Source organism: Thalassophryne amazonica, chromosome 7, assembly GCF_902500255.1.
Source record: "Thalassophryne amazonica chromosome 7, fThaAma1.1, whole genome shotgun sequence".
Classification (NCBI taxonomy): domain Eukaryota; kingdom Metazoa; phylum Chordata; class Actinopteri; order Batrachoidiformes; family Batrachoididae; genus Thalassophryne; species Thalassophryne amazonica.
Window position 1 is genome coordinate 107,030,454 of NC_047109.1, and position 18,961 is coordinate 107,049,414.

Here is an 18,961-nt window from a genome sequence, read left to right on the forward strand (position 1 = left end):
TCTGGGTGTGAAATGTTTAGTTATTCCTCGGCCTCCTTTAGCAGTAATGGTACTTGTAATAAGTGTAGCTTATTCGTAGCTTTGGAGGCCAGGCTGGGCGAATTGGAGACTCGGCTCCGCACCGTGGAAAATTCTACAGCTAGCCAGGCCCCTGTAGTCGGTGCGGACCAAGGTAGCTTAGCCGCCGTTAGTTCCCCTCTGGCAGATCCCGAGCAGCCGGGAAAGCAGGCTGACTGGGTGACTGTGAGGAGGAAGCGTAGCCCTAAACAGAAGCCCCGTGTACACCGCCAACCCGTTCACATTTCTAACCGTTTTTCCCCACTCGACGACACACCCGCCGAGGATCAAACTCTGGTTATTGGCGACTCTGTTTTGAGAAATGTGAAGTTAGCGACACCAGCAACCATAGTCAATTGTCTTCCGGGGGCCAGAGCAGGCGACATTGAAGGAAATTTGAAACTGCTGGTTAAGGCTAAGCGTAAATTTGGTAAGATTGTAATTCACGTCGGCAGTAATGACACCCGGTTACGCCAATCGGAGGTCACTAAAATTAACATTAAATCGGTGTGTAACTTTGCAAAAACAATGTCGGACTCTGTAGTTTTCTCTGGGCCCCTCCCCAATCAGACCGGGAGTGACATGTTTAGCCGCATGTTCTCCTTGAATTGCTGGCTGTCTGAGTGGTGTCCAAAAAATGAGGTGGGCTTCATAGATAATTGGCAAAGCTTCTGGGGAAAACCTGGTCTTGTTAGGAGAGACGGCATCCATCCCACTTTGGATGGAGCAGCTCTCATTTCTAGAAATCTGGCTAATTTTCTTAAATCCTCCAAACCGTGACTATCCAGGGTTGGGACCAGGAAGCAGAGTTGTAGTCTTACACACCTCTCTGCAGCTTCTCTCCCCCTGCCATCCCCTCATTACCCCATCCCCGTAGAGACGGTGCCTGCTCCCAGACTACCAATAACCAGCAAAAATCTATTTAAGCATAAAAATTCAAAAAGAAAAAATAATATAGCACCTTCTACTGCACCACAGACTAAAACAGTTAAATGTGGTCTATTAAACATTAGGTCTCTCTCTTCTAAGTCCCTGTTGGTAAATGATATAATAATTGATCAACATATTGATTTATTCTGCCTAACAGAAACCTGGTTACAGCAGGATGAATATGTTAGTTTAAATGAGTCAACACCCCCGAGTCACACTAACTGTCAGAATGCTCGTAGCACGGGCCGGGGCGGTGGATTAGCAGCAATCTTCCATTCCAGCTTATTAATTAATCAAAAACCCAGACAGAGCTTTAATTCATTTGAAAGCTTGTCTCTTAGTCTTGTCCATCCAAATTGGAAGTCCCAAAAACCAGTTTTATTTGTTATTATCTATCGTCCACCTGGTCGTTACTGTGAGTTTCTCTGTGAATTTTCAGACCTTTTGTCTGACTTAGTGCTTAGCTCAGATAAGATAATTATAGTGGGCGATTTTAACATCCACACAGATGCTGAGAATGACAGCCTCAACACTGCATTTAATCTATTATTAGACTCTATTGGCTTTGCTCAAAAAGTAAATGAGTCCACCCACCACTTTAATCATATCTTAGATCTTGTTCTGACTTATGGTATGGAAATAGAAGACTTAACAGTATTCCCTGAAAACTCCCTTCTGTCTGATCATTTTTTAATAACATTTACATTTACTGTGATGGACTACCCAGCAGTAGGGAATAAGTTTCATTACACTAGAAGTCTTTCAGAAAGCGCTGTAACTAGGTTTAAGGATATGATTCCTTCTTTATGTTCTCTAATGCCATATAACAACACAGTGCAGAGTAGCTACCTAAACTCTGTAAGGGAGATAGAGTATCTCGTCAATAGTTTTACATCCTCATTGAAGACAACTTTGGATGCTGTAGCTCCTCTGAAAAGAGAGCTTTAAATCAGAAGTGTCTGACTCCATGGTATAACTCTCAAACTCGTAGCTTAAAGCAGATAACCCGTAAGTTGGAGAGGAAATGGCGTCTCACTAATTTAGAAGATCTTCACTTAGCCTGGAAAAAGAGTCTGTTGCTCTATAAAAAAGCCCTCCGTAAAGCTAGGACATCTTTCTACTCATCACTAATTGAAGAAAATAAGAACAACCCCAGGTTTCTTTTCAGCACTGTAGCCAGGCTGACAAAGAGTCAGAGCTCTATTGAGCTGAGTATTCCATTATCTTTAACTAGTAATGAGTTCATGACTTTCTTTGCTAACAAAATTTTAACTATTAGAGAAAAAATTACTCATAACCATCCCAAAGACGTATCGTTATCTTTGGCTGCTTTCAGTGATGCCGGTATTTGGTTAGACTCTTTCTCTCCGATTGTTCTGTCTGAGTTATTTTCATTAGTTACTTCATCCAAACCATCAACATGTTTATTAGACCCCATTCCTACCAGGCTGCTCAAGGAAGCCCTACCATTATTTAATGCTTCGATCTTAAATATGATCAATCTATCTTTGTTAGTTGGCTATGTACCACAGGCTTTTAAGGTGGCAGTAATTAAACCATTACTTAAAAAGCCATCACTTGACCCAGCTATCTTAGCTAATTATAGGCCAATCTCCAACCTTCCTTTTCTCTCAAAAATTCTTGAAAGGGTAGTTGTAAAACAGCTAACTGATCATCTGCAGAGGAATGGTCTATTTGAAGAGTTTCAGTCAGGTTTTAGAATTCATCATAGTACAGAAACAGCATTAGTGAAGGTTACAAATGATCTTCTTATGGCCTCGGACAGTGGACTCATCTCTGTGCTTGTTCTGTTAGACCTCAGTGCTGCTTTTGATACTGTTGACCATAAAATTTTATTACAGAGATTAGAGCATGCCATAGGTATTAAAGGCACTGCGCTGCGGTGGTTTGAATCATATTTGTCTAATAGATTACAATTTGTTCATGTAAATGGGGAATCTTCTTCACAGACTAAAGTTAATTATGGAGTTCCACAAGGTTCTGTGCTAGGACCAATTTTATTCACTTTATATATGCTTCCCTTAGGCAGTATTATTAGACGGTATTGCTTAAATTTTCATTGTTACGCAGATGATACCCAGCTTTATCTATCCATGAAGCCAGAGGACACACACCAATTAGCTAAACTGCAGGATTGTCTTACAGACATAAAGACATGGATGACCTCTAATTTCCTGCTTTTAAACTCAGATAAAACTGAAGTTATTGTTCTTGGCCCCACAAATCTTAGAAACATGGTGTCTAACCAGATCCTTACTCTGGATGGCATTACCCTGACCTCTAGTAATACTGTGAGAAATCTTGGAGTCATTTTTGATCAGGATATGTCATTCAAAGCGCATATTAAACAAATATGTAGGACTGCTTTTTTGCATTTACGCAATATCTCTAAAATCAGAAAGGTCTTGTCTCAGAGTGATGCTGAAAAACTAATTCATGCATTTATTTCCTCTAGGCTGGACTATTGTAATTCATTATTATCAGGTTGTCCTAAAAGTTCCCTAAAAAGCCTTCAGTTAATTCAAAATGCTGCAGCTAGAGTGCTGACGGGGACTAGAAGGAGAGAGCATATCTCACCCATATTGGCCTCTCTTCATTGGCTTCCTGTTAATTCTAGAATAGAATTTAAAATTCTTCTTCTTACTTATAAGGTTTTGAATAATCAGGTCCCATCTTATCTTAGGGACCTCGTAGTACCATATCACCCCAATAGAGCGCTTCGCTCTCAGACTGCAGGCTTACTTGTAGTTCCTAGGGTTTGTAAGAGTAGAATGGGAGGCAGAGCCTTCAGCTTTCAGGCTCCTCTCCTGTGGAACCAGCTCCCAATTCAGATCAGGGAGACAGACACCCTCTCTACTTTTAAGATTAGGCTTAAAACTTTCCTTTTTGCTAAAGCTTATAGTTAGGGCTGGATCAGGTGACCCTGAACCATCCCTTAGTTATGCTGCTATAGACGTAGACTGCTGGGGGGTTCCCATGATGCACTGTTTCTTTCTCTTTTTGCTCTGTATGCACCACTCTGCATTTAATCATTAGTGATCGATCTCTGCTCCCCTCCACAGCATGTCTTTTTCCTGGTTCTCTCCCTCAGCCCCAACCAGTCCCAGCAGAAGACTGCCCCTCCCTGAGCCTGGTTCTGCTGGAGGTTTCTTCCTGTTAAAAGGGAGTTTTTCCTTCCCACTGTAGCCAAGTGCTTGCTCACAGGGGGTCGTTTTGACCGTTGGGGTTTTACATCATTATTGTATGGCCTTGCCTTACAATATAAAGCGCCTTGGGGCAACTGTTTGTTGTGATTTGGCGCTATATAAAAAAAAAATTGATTGATTGATTGATTGATAATTCCAGTTAGATAATTGAACTTATAAAAAAAATATGTTAATTACTTTTACAGAGGTTGGCCATTTTGTTTGTTCACGTATTTAGTAACAATAGATTTACGACCATGATATGCAATGCAGTATGGCAGAGTGATTGCCATACTCTATATTGAGTTTGCTCACAGATCTCTAGTTTGATGTAATATTTAGCCAATATTTTTGGCCTATCATTGAGCTAATTCCAGAATTTGGAGTCTGTTTGTGGCAGATGCAGTTGCTCAGCTCTTAATTAGAGAAGCGTTTTCTCCGATGCACTTTAGTGTTCAGAGTCCAAATATTTTTTATTTTTTTTTATCAATTTGAGATGATGAAACTTTAGAATCATTAAAACTCTTCTTTGAACTTTAAAATCAACAGCAAATGACATCTTTTGCAGGAAGGCATATCTGCAGTAAAATGCTGCTGACTGCCTGCTAAACACAGCTATGAGTGCAGCATATCAGGAACAAGACAAAGAGAAAACAAAATTCTCTGTGTTGAAAAGGGGGTAACACTCGTGACTGACCCGATACCATCGATGTGGTGAAGAACAGTTGTGCATGCATGGAGAAAGAGATGTGGGAAACAATGAACCTGAGGGATTTAATAAATTCTGCAGATGAGTGTATTTGACTGCAGAGGGGTGGTGGCCAAGTGGTTAATGTGCTTGGTTTCAGTTCAGAAGGTTCCGGGTTCAAATCCCACCCCTGCCACATTTCTCCATGTAATGTGGAGTTGCGTCAGGAAGGGCATCTGGCGTAAAACTTGTGCCAATTCAAACATGCAGATCCACCTTGGATTTGCTGTGGCGACCCCAAGTGCAAACAAGGGAGCAGCCGAAGGGACTTACTTACAGTGTATTTGACTGCAGACTATCAGATTCATTTATCTTTTTCTAATACACCCACGTGGGTATGCTAATTACCTCCGCCAAGGAGGTTGTTTTCGGTCGAGTTTGTTTGTTTGTCTGTCTGTCTGTTTGTCAGCAGGATAACTCAAAATGTTTTGAACAGATTTTGATGCAATTTTGTGGAGTGGTTGGAAATGACAAGAGGAACAAGTGATTAAATTTTAGTGGTGATCCGGATCCAGGAATTTTTTAAAGGATTCTTCACCATTGCGGGATGGGGAATTTTGACATTCTAGTTTCTAACTCCACAAAAACAAGGCAGAAAGGCTTGAAAAAAAATTAGGGTGTAACATAGTCAAATGTTCTATCAAACAACAAAGTTTGGTGATGATCGGATCCGGATCTGGTGATCCAGAATATGCAAAAATATAGGGAAAATAGAAAATGTGTCAATGTGAGGTGACAAATTAAGCTATAGATGCACAACTAACACCAAATTGTAGCTGAATCTGTACTGATTCAGTAGGGTATCATCAGATTTGATGTAGTTTCAAATGTTATGGAGCCAGAAGAAAACCGCCATTACCGAAAAATCGTTTTTATACAATAACTTTTGAACTAATAAAGACATAAAAGTGATTCCAAGTTCTAGTGGTATGTTTTCATGGTCAAGGATGTCAAATATAAAGGAAAGAAAAGTGTATGTATCATAGTTTTGGTTGTAACACTGAATTTACTGTTATTTATTTAGAGAAGTGTTTCATAAATGTTAAAAAATTTATATATTTGCAGTTTAGTTGAATAATAAATTGAATTTTGTCTCATTTGTTTTTGTCTATAAGCACATGCAACTGTGATGCCAAGTGCTAAGGATACATGCTATCCAGTCACAGCAGATGAAACTTTTTTATTACTGAGCAAACTTCATTGTTAGACTGTTTTAGGTTCAGTGATTCCACGACGTGTAGATGTTATGGCGTCAGTGACCCCATGGCCTTGGCGGAGGTTTCCACTCTCTGAGTGCTTCTACTTGCATTAATTAGTCTGAATACCAGTGAGTAACTGTCAAAGTCTGAATTTGTACCAAACTGAAAAATCTTAAGAAATTGTTAGTAACAGATCAGAGATGCTGTTTATGTAAATGTGTAGACATACAAAGTGTTTTGTGTGTGTGCGCGAGTGATACGCACTCGTCTGAATAATGTAAGTTTGTCAAGGTGTTCTGTGTGTGTCCACTGTTGACTCCCACGCATATTTGTAACTACTTGTGTTCTCTGTGTGAGTGTGTTTGCTTGGCAGCGGACTCTGGGGCAGAAGAGCCCAGATGCTGTAAAGTTTGACTTTTGTCCTTTTTAAACATGTTCTTGGAGCTATGCAGAATCCCTACAGCAGTTCCTCCACCACAGTCCAATGAACGCCACATGTCTGACTCAACCGAGACGTCACTGTCTGCTTCATAAAAGTGCCCGTTAGGTTTTTCTTGTCAGTCTCACTGAAGAGCTCAGCTGACATGACATTTGGTAATGGAAGTGGATGTAACACAGGCTCAACTTTGATGTGTCTTTGATAAAGGGGCGCATTTCCTTTAAAGGTTTACGACCAGTTGACAGCTTCTGTGAGAGGGCTGAGTTCACACTGCTCACCGTGTGCTATAATTTCATTTGAGTACAGTAGTTCATATCACCTGTACATTAGTGGTGGAAATTATTATTATTATTTTAAATTACAGAGTAATCTGTCAGTCATTTTGACCTATAATCATTTCCTTCCCAAGCGTGCATGCCTTAAAGCTGTCCAAAATTGAAAGAAGACAGAAAGAAAGGAATGAGAAAGTTTGAAAATATATTTGAAAATGTAAAATAATTTTTAATCCCTCTAAACCAGTTCATCCTAAAGCAAAAGCACAAATCTATACATTTGAAAACCTTGAGCAAGACAGAATGAAAAACATTTGAAATGAAACATCTTATAATTGTTTTAATGCTTGTTTCACTTCTCCTCTGGATTTGTATGGTCAATATAGCTGTATATCTTGCTTCGCCCATCAGCGTCCTGGCTGGTCAGTAAATTGCTGCTGCTGTAACTACCTAGATTTGGTGTTTGACAATAGATTGATGGGTTTCCCTGTCATTTGTGAGAGATTTCTTGCTTTGCCAGACTCTTTAACCTCTGTGTCTTTTGTTTGTGTGCCTCAGCCACCTCAGTCTTTTCAACTGTCTGCATCACCTTTATCCATCTGTGTACCTGTGCGGTTAATGCAGGGAGTGTCGAGGAGAAGCTCATGAACCCTGTGACTGTGATACCTGGAAGATGTGGCTCCAGAAGGTCACTGAGATGAAACCTGAGGAATGTGAGTTTCAAAACAACTTTATTGCTTTCTTATTATTTTTTTGGTTTTGTTGTTGTTCCTTCAGTGTGGTAATGTATTCTTGGCAGGAAATTAAAGGTACACTCCAGTATGGTTTTAACATAGGCACTATTTTTAGATGCTTTTTGTATTTACCTGTTTCCACTGAACAAAAATGATTTTAATCTGTGCCATATTGATTTTGTTGCTCACTCCTGCTGTACATGCAACCAGACATTAATAATGACACAAGCAGTTTACTATGAGTGGTTTTAGATTGCCCCATGCAATTGCATTATGTAGCTGCTTCATCCGTGACTGTGTTTGTGTTTTAAATCAACACTGCACTGAATAAAATAGTTTTTGTCCTCAGTGAAAAGATGACCCCAGGATGAAAAGTTCCTTTTTAACATCTGAACTTGCACAGAAACAGTACATTGTTTTACCCAGTGTTGCTAAAGTTTACTGCAGCATAATACAAATAGTGTAAGTTACCATATTTCCACATTGGAACACCTCAGTGTGTTCTGTGTGAAATTCTGCTTGAAAAAGGTGGGCGACTGCAAGAGTGCCAAGCCAATATTACATTCTTTGGAATGCTCACCCCTCCATATAGTTCAGTAAGTTGTCTGATTTCATCACAAATAACTCACCTGTTTAGTGCCAAGGGGTTTCAGATCCCTAATGTCATTGTCATGCAATGACTACTATTGTTAAAAAAATTAAAATAAATTGCATACATGTGTAAGAAAGACTACCACCACACGCTGATGATGTTGGAGGCAAGACGCGGAAGTGACGAGAAAAACTTAATGAAAGCTTGCTATTTTTTTGCTTCCAGTGTGTTGGGGTCAAGAACTTATTGTAGCATGATCATTTCGTCAACTTTAATTAGAAGAATAATTTCCAATTTATTTAAATTTTTTCATTTCAATTTATTTTCATTTATATAGCGCCAAATCACAACGACGTTGCCTCAAGGTGCTTCACACAAGTAAGGTCTAACCTTACCAACCCCTAGAGCAAGCACACAGGCGACAGCGGTATGGAAAACTCCCTCTAATGATTTGAGGAAGAAGCCTCAAGCAGACCAGACTCAAAGGGGGTGACCCTCTGCTTGGGCCATGCTACCGACACAATTTATAAAACGAATATACAGGAAATTTTGGGCATCCATGCTGGTGCAGAGGATGGAAGGCTTGCATAATAATGATTTAAGGTAGGTCTTTGAGCAACTTTTTTTTTTAAAAGGGGCTGGGCATATGCTCAAGGGGGCGTTCCAACATGCAGTACGGTATAATGTTGGAAATTGTAGTACAGCATTTATGTGTTTTGTGGTTATCTATATTAACACCTGCTACTTACAGTGGGTGTTGTTAAACTACTAACATAAAGAAATTTCAGTGATTGGCTTGAATATTGGATAGAGATTTGATTTGAAATTTCATGGAACTCAACCACAGCAGTTACAGTTTAGCGATTGAGCAATTAAAATTCACCATGTTTATCAGTACCAAGTAATGTACGTGCACGTCCTGCTTATTGAAATTGTGCATTGTTCATGAACAGTAATTGGACTGCCGCAGGTTGAATTGATGGTGGCTGGAGTCTGTCCATGTATTTGACAATTCAAAGATAAAAGCAATTATTTTGTTATGGCACATCTATCCCTGTGTATTTTCCAGATTGTATTTCAGTGTGGCATTTTGAATGGTACGCCAGAGTTGGTGTGAGCCAATTACTCTGCATGTGTGCAGACTGGTGTGTTTGTGTTCACCTTGGTAGATGTTAACAGAAATATATAATTAATATAATTACTCATTAGTCAGGCAAGAGGATTTCCAGCAAGAGCAGTGGTCTGTTAACACGACGTGCTAATAGCTATTCATATTCCATCTCTGTTCTGTTTACTGTTCCCTCCTCAACTGAAGTGGCGGGTGTGAGCGAAGCTTATGAAGATGCTGCCAACTGCTTGTGGTTGCTCACTAACTCCAAACCCTGTGCCAACTGCAAGTCTCCCATACAGAAAAACGAAGGATGTAACCACATGCAGTGTGCTAAGGTAAGCCAGACCGCGGAGTTTCTGCTTTTATTGATGAGTACATCAATCAACACTTACTCTTGATTGTTAATCATGATGTTTCAAGGATTAAAAGGATTTTATTTGTCACGTGCATAGAAATATGGAGTAATATGCAGAGAAATGACAGGGGTGCTCAGCTCTGTTCACAGCAAGCAACAGTGTATAGAACATAAAATACAAAAAAATATAACAAACCAGTATAAAATTGAGTTGCAGTAAAAAAAAAAAAAAAAAAAATTCCAAGCAACTCTGGTTTTCTTTTTCTTTCCAATTGTATGAAATTTACATATGCAAACTTCTGGCATTACATATTTAAAATTCTTTATATTCTGCTGGTAGTGTGACAGTTGGCATGATTCTGAGGAAGTGCACCTACAAATTGGTCATTAACGTACTGGTAGATGTTAAGATGGAGTAACAAAAATTTATACTAAGATAGTTATCATTGTTTTATTGGTATCACTGTTGAATTACTTAATTCATCACACTAGCTGAGATTTTATTATTGTATCCAGCAGCTGGGAGCACATTTACATAATAGTTTAAGACCTCCTGTGAGAGCTTTTAGCCAGATGCATTTAGTGTTATTTATTACACATGTAAACAAACCACACTGAGAAATATGTGATTTAATTGAGGCAACTTTGTGGTCTAAATCTTCTTTTTATGTTCTTTTATATTGTAACCCATTTTAATTAAGGTGTTTCTATTGTGAATTTGAGGCTCAAAATGGAAATGATTTATTTTTGTATGTTTCTTTAAGCATTATTCTATTGATCAGACTGATCAAATATTCATTTATTTGATTAGTCTGTCCAGCTATCCAACATTTTATTTCAGGGCAGCATATCCCAGATTAATAGATTCCCAATAAATTTGGTGTGATTTTAATAATCACCCTTATCTTTGGTGCCACTGTCACATGCTAAGAACCTGTAACCAGCATGTGATGTAGAATGTAATTAAATTACATCAGTTATGAGTGAAAACTTTATTCTTAATTCTAATATTCAATACAGGAGTGAGTGCGTTCCTGTGTAGCATCACTTGAATGTCCAATGATTTAAAATTGCATCACCTCAGTGATTGCATTATGTCCAAGCTGTCAGGTGGAGCTGCTCCTCTTATGAGCAGCATGTAAGTGCATGTCAGTTTAGAACTACAGTATTGTGCAAAAGTTAGAAACACTCTTGTGGTTTCAGATTTTTTTTTTCTTCTTCATTATTATAATGCAAAAGAACTGTTAATTAAAAAAAGTTACAAAGAACTGTGTCTGTTTGTGTTAATGGGTCAAACATACAACTTCAAATGAAGAAAAACATGATTACATTGTAAGGTTACAGACTAATGCACAATTCCACAAAGACAAGATAATGAATAATGAATTGGTTAAGATGACATTATTTAGAAACAATAGTTGTATTTCACCCATAAGAACTCGCTATTAAAGGGGAATGTTGACATTTTTCAACCTGGGCTCTATTTTTAAACAATTTGTGGGTCATATTTTTACTTGGTACAAAAACAAAATTAACTGGTGCATTATTAATTCAGAACATAAACTAATGGGTTAAACAGTTACTTAATATAATGTATGAGGCAAAAAAAAACAGCTCAGTAAACCACTTCTTGTCACCACTGAACAGCTGAAAATGTCATTAGAAGTGTCCTAGAAGTGGTTTTCTCATACAGTAACATTATATAGCTGGTGAGCTCAACAGCGTTTGCATACAAATTAATATTGTGCTGATAGGTTGGAAAATCCTCGAGGTTCCCCCTTTAATTGTAGCATTTTAGTATTTATTTATTGAGTATTTAGTAGTTTTGTATTTATTTCATTTTGTCTTTAATGTTTAGCACTTTTTATCATAAATGATTTGGCAAATTATTTTTTTAATACCTTTCAGTGTAGGATTCTTTCTTTCTTTCTTTCTTTCTTTCTTTCTTTCTTTCTGTAATTATGTCTAAGATTTTTGTACACTAGTGGTCTGTCATACTCTTGTGGTCAGAAACAATCCCTCTGCAATAAGTGACCCAGTTAGTCTGACTGAGATGGTGGAAATGGAGAGGAAAACATGATCAGTGACAGCGAGCGTGAGACCGAGTCATACCGTACGATCGCACCTCTGGTCCTGTGACTGGGGCTGGAGGGCAGACCCCCAGCACCGTTCTGTCAGACAGTGTTGCCTGCTTTCGTCTTTCTGGAAGATAGAACGGTTCTAAAAAGGAATAGTTTGGACCATGTATCATCCTTACTTAACACGTTACGGGGTAATATATGTCATAGAATCCAATAGATGTAGACCTTGTTTGACCTTTACTTTGGAGACCAAGCATTCAACACTGTCAACACTATTCCATTTATTAATCCTATTAGCTCAACCAATAATTTGCATCACTTTTTACCAAAATTGGAGCAACTTTAACTTTTGATCCCTGTACAAAATGACACTGACCTTTGTCACTATTCTTGCTGTTTTTATCCCATAACTCCCTAGAATTCAGTCACAGATAGTCCAAACTATACCTTTTTGAAATCTCTATGATCAGGCAAATAATGTGGGATATTTTTCAATATGATTGGAGCATCTTTTAATTTTGACCTCTGTGTAATTCTTCAGTTGACCCCTACCTGACCACCGATTGAAAAGTCAAGTGGCCAATCGTTTTTTTCAAAAGAGGAGTGTCTAAGGAGTATTTCTGCCGAATTTGATGCTTTTATCACCATTTGCGTGATTGTTTCACTTATCTGCTGCACTATAAAGAGGTTGTCTAGAGATGGAGATGAGTTTGGGAGGGTTGGAGCAGTTTTCACAAGTGTAGAGGCCACAGAGGCCTCAGCCTCTTGACCCGTTATTACCTGGTAAGAAATGGCTTTCCCCTTGTTGCTTGGAAACACAAGACTCAGTGTTGCTATGGAGCATTTCTTTGTGTTTTCGCTGCCATATCGTTCCCTCTGGTGTGGCTTTGCACTTAACACTTATACTGTCTTCTCTCTCTCTCTCTCTCTCTCTCTCTCTCTCTCTCTCTCTCTCTCTCTCTCTCTCTCTCTCTCTCTCTCTCTCTCTCTCTCTCTCTCTCTCTCTCCTTACATTCGCTTGCTTTCATATTGTATTGATTTTTGTTTTTTAAGTGTCATGTAAGTGCAGTGTTTCCAGGACAACAGAGGTCTCAGCCTTTAGTGTTTTGTGTTTGTTTGCTCTGACTATCTTGTCAGAACAGAAATATTTGTGGCAGTGGGAAAAAAAATTGTTCAGTCCCAGAAAGTCTGCCGGCTGGAGTGGCTGAAGTGTTTTGTTTTCCTGAAACATTCAGTGAACGTTTCTAAGTTAAACCACTGTCTAAGTGCCTTATATTTGTTGCATGTTACGTGGAATGATATTCATGGCCATCATAAGTGTAAAACAATTAAAAACAATTGATCACAACTCAGTTTATCTTCACACCTGTTTTTGGGTGAAGACACTGAAAGACGTCTTTAGTTCATATTAATGTTCTATTTTTCTAGCCCTGTTTTTAAGAGTGATTACTTGCCACTTGTTTTCAATGATGAAAGTATTTTTTCTGCTTTTGTTATTTAGAAATACGACTTTACACCTTTTTGACTAATTTCAAAGTGCCGAACAGTTGATTTTTAATGTTTTCACAATTAATCGTGTTTAAAAAAGATTAGCCTGATTCCATGCTTTTTAAAAATATATCCAACTAATTTATTTTGTTTTGTTATTTTTCCCTCATGTTAATTATCAAAGAGAAGGTTGTTATTCTTGGTTGGCAAATGAAGGGAATAGGTATGTAGATTTCTTTTTAATTTGCTTTATCTTCAGTCTAACAGTTGAGTGGTTTCACCTGGACAGGTAAATCTTTTTTAAGGCCCCCTCAAATGTCTTATAAACCCTGACAAGAAAAAGGTTTTCAAAACTTTTGTCATTTTGTTGTATTTTGCATCAAAGGCAACAGTATGTGTCACCACTCTTTTGTTTGTTTTGCTGTCTTTGATAATATAGTTGGATAAAGCAGAGGTATAGTGGACACTGGGTTTTTAAAATTTAAGTTATAAAAAGAAATTTCTTTGGCACCACCATATTTTTATTCCTTAGCATGTAGATAAGGAATTCATATTATGATATTGCCAATATGATTAAAATTCATGCTGTCTGGAAACAATTTAGAATTTCAACCCCTGAGGGTAAGAAATTCAAGAGATCAGATGCTATGACCAACATTTCGTCGCCAATCCGTCCGCACGTCTTTCATTAAAAAATCTCCTTTAACAGTGGAATGTCTGGATAAACTGCTGATTCCGACCTCTTTTGAAAGTTCTCTGTTCTCTCACGACGTCCTGGGTCAACAGAGGCTTAAATTTGGAGGTTTTCAGCTTGAAACAGGATGACGACGTCGCCTCGGAGCGCTGCGCGATGTCCCGCTCCGTGGGAAGTCCTTACAGCGATAGAAACAATCCAAAATCTCTCATCAGCCGTTAAAATTTTCACCGAAAACCAGCTTAATTTCTCGAATGGTATCCACTCGGATGTGCCTCACAGTTCCTGAAAACATTTTGATGAAGCACAGCGCCAGTCTCTCAGCAACTGCTCAGACAATGAAAATCCGACGAGGGGGCTGGACCACTTCTCCCACAAGGCGTGCTCACAGGCGAATGACGTCACCGACAGCCGTGGGACAAACTCATGCATGCGCACGAAGGTTCAAGCTTGGCTGATGTAAAAACATATGAATCAAACCCATATAGTTTTTTAAAAAATAAAACGGTCGGTTTCTTTTCTAATAGACCTCGTATATAACTGTCCTTGCAGTTTTTTTCTGTTTTTAATGTCTGCACTGAGCCATCATCCAGCTGTCGGTGTGCTGCGATCAGCTGACAGGCACCTCCCCGTGCTGTGTGCGCTCAGACCTGCCTGTCCAGCCTCAACCAGTCCCAGCAGAAGACTGCCCCTCCCTGAGCCTGGTTCTGCTGGAGGTTTCTTCCTGTTAAAAGGGAGTTTTTCCTTCCCACTGTCGCCAAGTGCTTGCTCACAGGGGGTCGTTTTGACCATTGGGGTTTTTACGTAATTATTGTATGGCCTTGCCTTACAATATAAGGCGCCTTGGGGCAACTGTTTGTTGTGATTTGGTGCTATATAAATAAAATTGATTGATTGATTGATTTTATGCAAGTGTGCTCCCTCTCCGGCACGCCACATGTATTGGAGGGAGTGAGGGGGAGAGGGCGCGAAGCACGCACACACATGCGAGACACGTGCACCACACGTGTTGCTTTTTGCAACACCACACTTGTGGGGGCACTTGGACGAATTTCACATCCAGCTCAAAAGTGATCGTCTGCTGACCGTTTTTGTGGTAACAGCGCGGATGACAACACATTTTCTAAGTGCAGGGATGAAAAATGTCTGCTTTTTTGGCAGATTTCCCTTTTTTCCATCAGGCATCTTGTTGGGCAGCAAGGGGCCCTTGAAGTAAAGCTGTTGGTTTTTATTTCACATTCTCTTCATTTTCCCCATTAAAACCCTAAAGAGCATATGTCTGTGAGTAATATTTACCTTTTTATGTTAAGCTGACCTGCTATGGTCACTTGAAACCGTTGATAGATGTACTTTATAACTTAAGGTCCTGTCACACCTTGACAATTTAGCCAGCGTATGCCGACGTATTAAAAACCGCTGGCATGAGTCCAATAAGTTAAGGGTAAGTTTTTAATAAATTAAGAAAATGTTGAAACACGTTGAAGCTCGCTGATGTACGTCCTGATAAGCTGAGCTCCTCAAAAACTTTTGGGCATGCTGAAAATTTTCAACGAGTGCCAGCGTGTGACTCACGTCCCGCACATGCTGGACATAAGTTGTAGGTAAGTTGTGTGATTGTTGGTAGATGTTTCTTGGAATTTACTCAGTCTAAATCTGTCCATTAATGCTGGCCACTGATTGGCTGAAAGCTGTGGTCCGTATCATTCACAAACTGAAAAAATATAAAATCTGATCTCTTCATTTCAGTCCATTTCACCATCACAGACGGACATGAATCCACATAAAGCTCCTCATTTTTGAAAATGACCTCGGAAAACCCTTTAATTTGTGGCTGGAAACGTAGCATTTTAAAGCAAGTCCCTCTGGGTTTTCCTGCTCCAGGTACATTTCTCAAGTCACACTCTCATCACACAGAAGCGCTGTGATGATTTAAGCTTTTAAAGCACTGTCACTGTGGTGTGATCATCCTGGTGGTCACACCTGATTAATGTGCTGTATAAATATTTAAAGTGCCGTGGCTGTCGGTGATCACCACGCTGACGGATCACACAGCACTTCATTCAGATCACACCTGATTGCGGTCGATTGCCGCTTTAAAGGCTTAAATCATCACAGAGTTTCATTATTCAGGTCTGTGATGACGGAGCTAAAAGCCAGCCGCTTGACGCTTTCAGCTCCGCTGATCAGGAAGCAGCCGGCACTTTAAAAGTTAAGAGTCACAGCCCTCCATGCAATCATGGCAGCGTTTCCCCACAGCCAGTCCACTCATCAGCATTCTGTACACAATGACAATGGTCCACCAAGATAAAAAATGAAAATAAAAAAATAAAATAAAGTTTTATTACTTTGTTTCAAACACACACCACACGGTGCAGTACCGACCAGAACCACTGGGTTGAACCTGGGCTGCCAGCAGATGCTGAATAATCGTCAAGGTGTGACAGCTGCATAAATTTTTTTTTAGACGTACAACAGCGTGTGCCAGAGTTTTTAATATGGCTGGCATACGCAGGCTAAATCATCAATGTGTAACAGGGCCTTTAAAATACGAGCGACGCTGACATGTTAGCATGTCTATGACATTTTCAATGTTAAAGTTAGCATTAAGCTGTCGCCTGTCAGCACGTTTGTGTGTATTTGTTTTCAGTATAATAATTAATGACTCAGCATTTGTTGAAGTTAAATAGTGTTTGTTGACATCAAAGAGTCAAATGCATTACAAATTGTAATTTTTTTCATTTAGTTTTATGTTTTTGTTATGTTTATTATGTTTTATTATGTTATACATTGTAGTAGAGAAGCTTGAATCTTCGACTGGACTGGGTTGCTTGTCGAAGATCGAAGATTCAGGTCGAAGATTCAAGCTTCTCTACTATGGAGACCACCTGGACAACTGAGAGCCTACACAAAAACGTTATACATTGTAGTTTCTCAGTGATCCTCGCAGTGAACATCTCAAACTTACCTGGTGATTCCTGGATGTTTAGTGTTGAATTATTGATTTGAAGGTTTATTATAGCACATAACAAAAGAAATAAGTGCAGAGTGATTTGTGATCCAGAACATGTTTTTCTTTTTTTTTTCTTCTTCTTTTTTTTTTAACACTGAAATGCTTCTTGATCATTTGGTTTGTTTTTATTTGATGTGTGGTTTCCAATTGACTTTCTCATCTATTGTTATTGCCCCAAGAAATTTATTTTCATTAACCCTTTCAATTTACACCCCACCAATCTGTATTTGTACTTGCTCATTCGTTCTGCACTTCCCAAATAACATTAGTTTTGTTTTATTTAAGTTTAATGACAATTTGTTTCGGTCAATCCATATTTTCAATTTGTTCATTTCTTCAGTGATTTCTTCCAGCATTTCCTCCAGAACTATGCCAAGGTAGAAAATTGCTGCATTCTAGTAAGGGCAAAATGCTACTAGAGGAGTTATTTTGAATAAGGAAAGTTGTTTTTTTCTTCATCATAATGGGTGCTGTACTCACTACAGTTTATTGTCTGGAATAGCCCCAGATTGCATTTCAGATTGTCTAGAATTCAAAAATTTTCAGGGGAGGGGAAATAATTTTGTGTTTCAGCTTTTTTTGTGTTTCAACACTTTCATCCCTGTATGTGCCATGCGAGCAGTGTTAGATGTTCGTGTGTGTAAATTTTTTCATTGGAATTTGGAATTCATTTGGAATTTCTGGAATTTGGCTGACACCTGCCGCGAGAGGGATCGAATGGGCTCTCACAGGGCACGCTCTGTCTTTCAGCCGCTGTTGTGCGCAAATAGTTGCAGCAACAGGTGTACGAGGCATTGGAGGCAGGTCCGATTTTACACGTATTGCATATGATTCCTGCTTCATGCTCAATAGGGCAGCGCAGTCTTATTTGGGGACGGGCGCTAAAGGGGTAAACTATGACGCATATGACGTAATTTCTCTATTTCCCGGGTACAAAGCACGGCATTTTCAATGGGGTTTTGGGTAAATTATACGCAAACAAAGTGAAAATGCAAAGAAAAAGTGACAGTGTGGTGGGAAAGTGGAATGCGTTGTGGTTTGTTTATGATTCGAAGCACAAACGTGTCGAAGCGGTTTTGCAAGCGAGAGAACGGAGCTACTCTGCTTAGCTGTGTCAGTTAACACTTACTGACATGACGTCTCCCACCTCGTCGCCTTTTCTTCTCCACCGGGAACCCCCCCAAAAAAACTTTTCGCGACAGCTTCAGTGATTGCAGCCAAAAACAAAACCGTACACCATTTATCCGTGTGAAGTTATGCTGTATATATATTAAATGGAGGTCCCCGTAAGTGGTCAAATCCCACGATATCACGGAGGGTTCAAATAAGCCTACAGTCTCCTATTCATGCGCAATTCGACCACATTCGTACTACACTCAACAAAAATATAAACGCAACACTTTTGGTTTTGCTCCCATTTTGTATGAGATGAACTCAAAGATCTAAAACTTTTTCCACATACACTATCACCATTTCCCTCAAATATTGTTCACAAACCAGTCTAAATCTGTGATAGTGAGCACTTCTCCTTTGCTGAGATAATCCATCCCACCTCACAGGTGTGCCATATCAAGATGCTGATTAGACACCATGATTAGTGCACAGGTGTGCCTTAGACTGCCCACAATAAAAGGCCACTCTGAAAGGTGCAGTTTTATCACACAGCACAATGCCACAGATGTCTCAAGATTTGAGGGAGCGTGCATGCTGACAGCAGGAATGTCAACCAGAGCTGTTGCTCGTGTATTGAATGTTCATTTCTCTACCATAAGCCATCTCCAAAGGCGTTTCAGAGAATTTGGCAGTACATCCAACCAGCCTCACAACCGCAGACCACGTGTAACCACACCAGCCCAGGACCTCCACATCCAGCATGGTCACCTCCAAGATCGTCTGAGACCAGCCACTCGGACAGCTGCTGAAACAATCGGTTTGCATAACCAAAGAATTTCTGCACAAACTGTCAGAAACCATCTCAGGGAAGCTCATCTGCATGCTCGTCGTCCTCATCGCGGTCTCGACCTGACTCCAGTTCGTCGTCGTAA

The 18,961-nt window shown here is 39.5% G+C and overlaps 1 protein-coding gene across 1 annotated transcript in view; it reads left to right on the forward strand.

Moving 5' to 3' along the window:
• LOC117514725 (ankyrin repeat and IBR domain-containing protein 1-like) overlaps nucleotides 1-18,961 on the forward strand; it is a 73,517-nt gene that overhangs the window by 26,472 nt on the left and 28,084 nt on the right. The window contains exons 10-11 of the mRNA XM_034175288.1: nucleotides 7,476-7,564; nucleotides 9,493-9,623. Coding sequence (XP_034031179.1) covers nucleotides 7,476-7,564; nucleotides 9,493-9,623 — 220 coding nt within the window. The remainder of the gene's footprint in view (nucleotides 1-7,475; nucleotides 7,565-9,492; nucleotides 9,624-18,961) is intronic.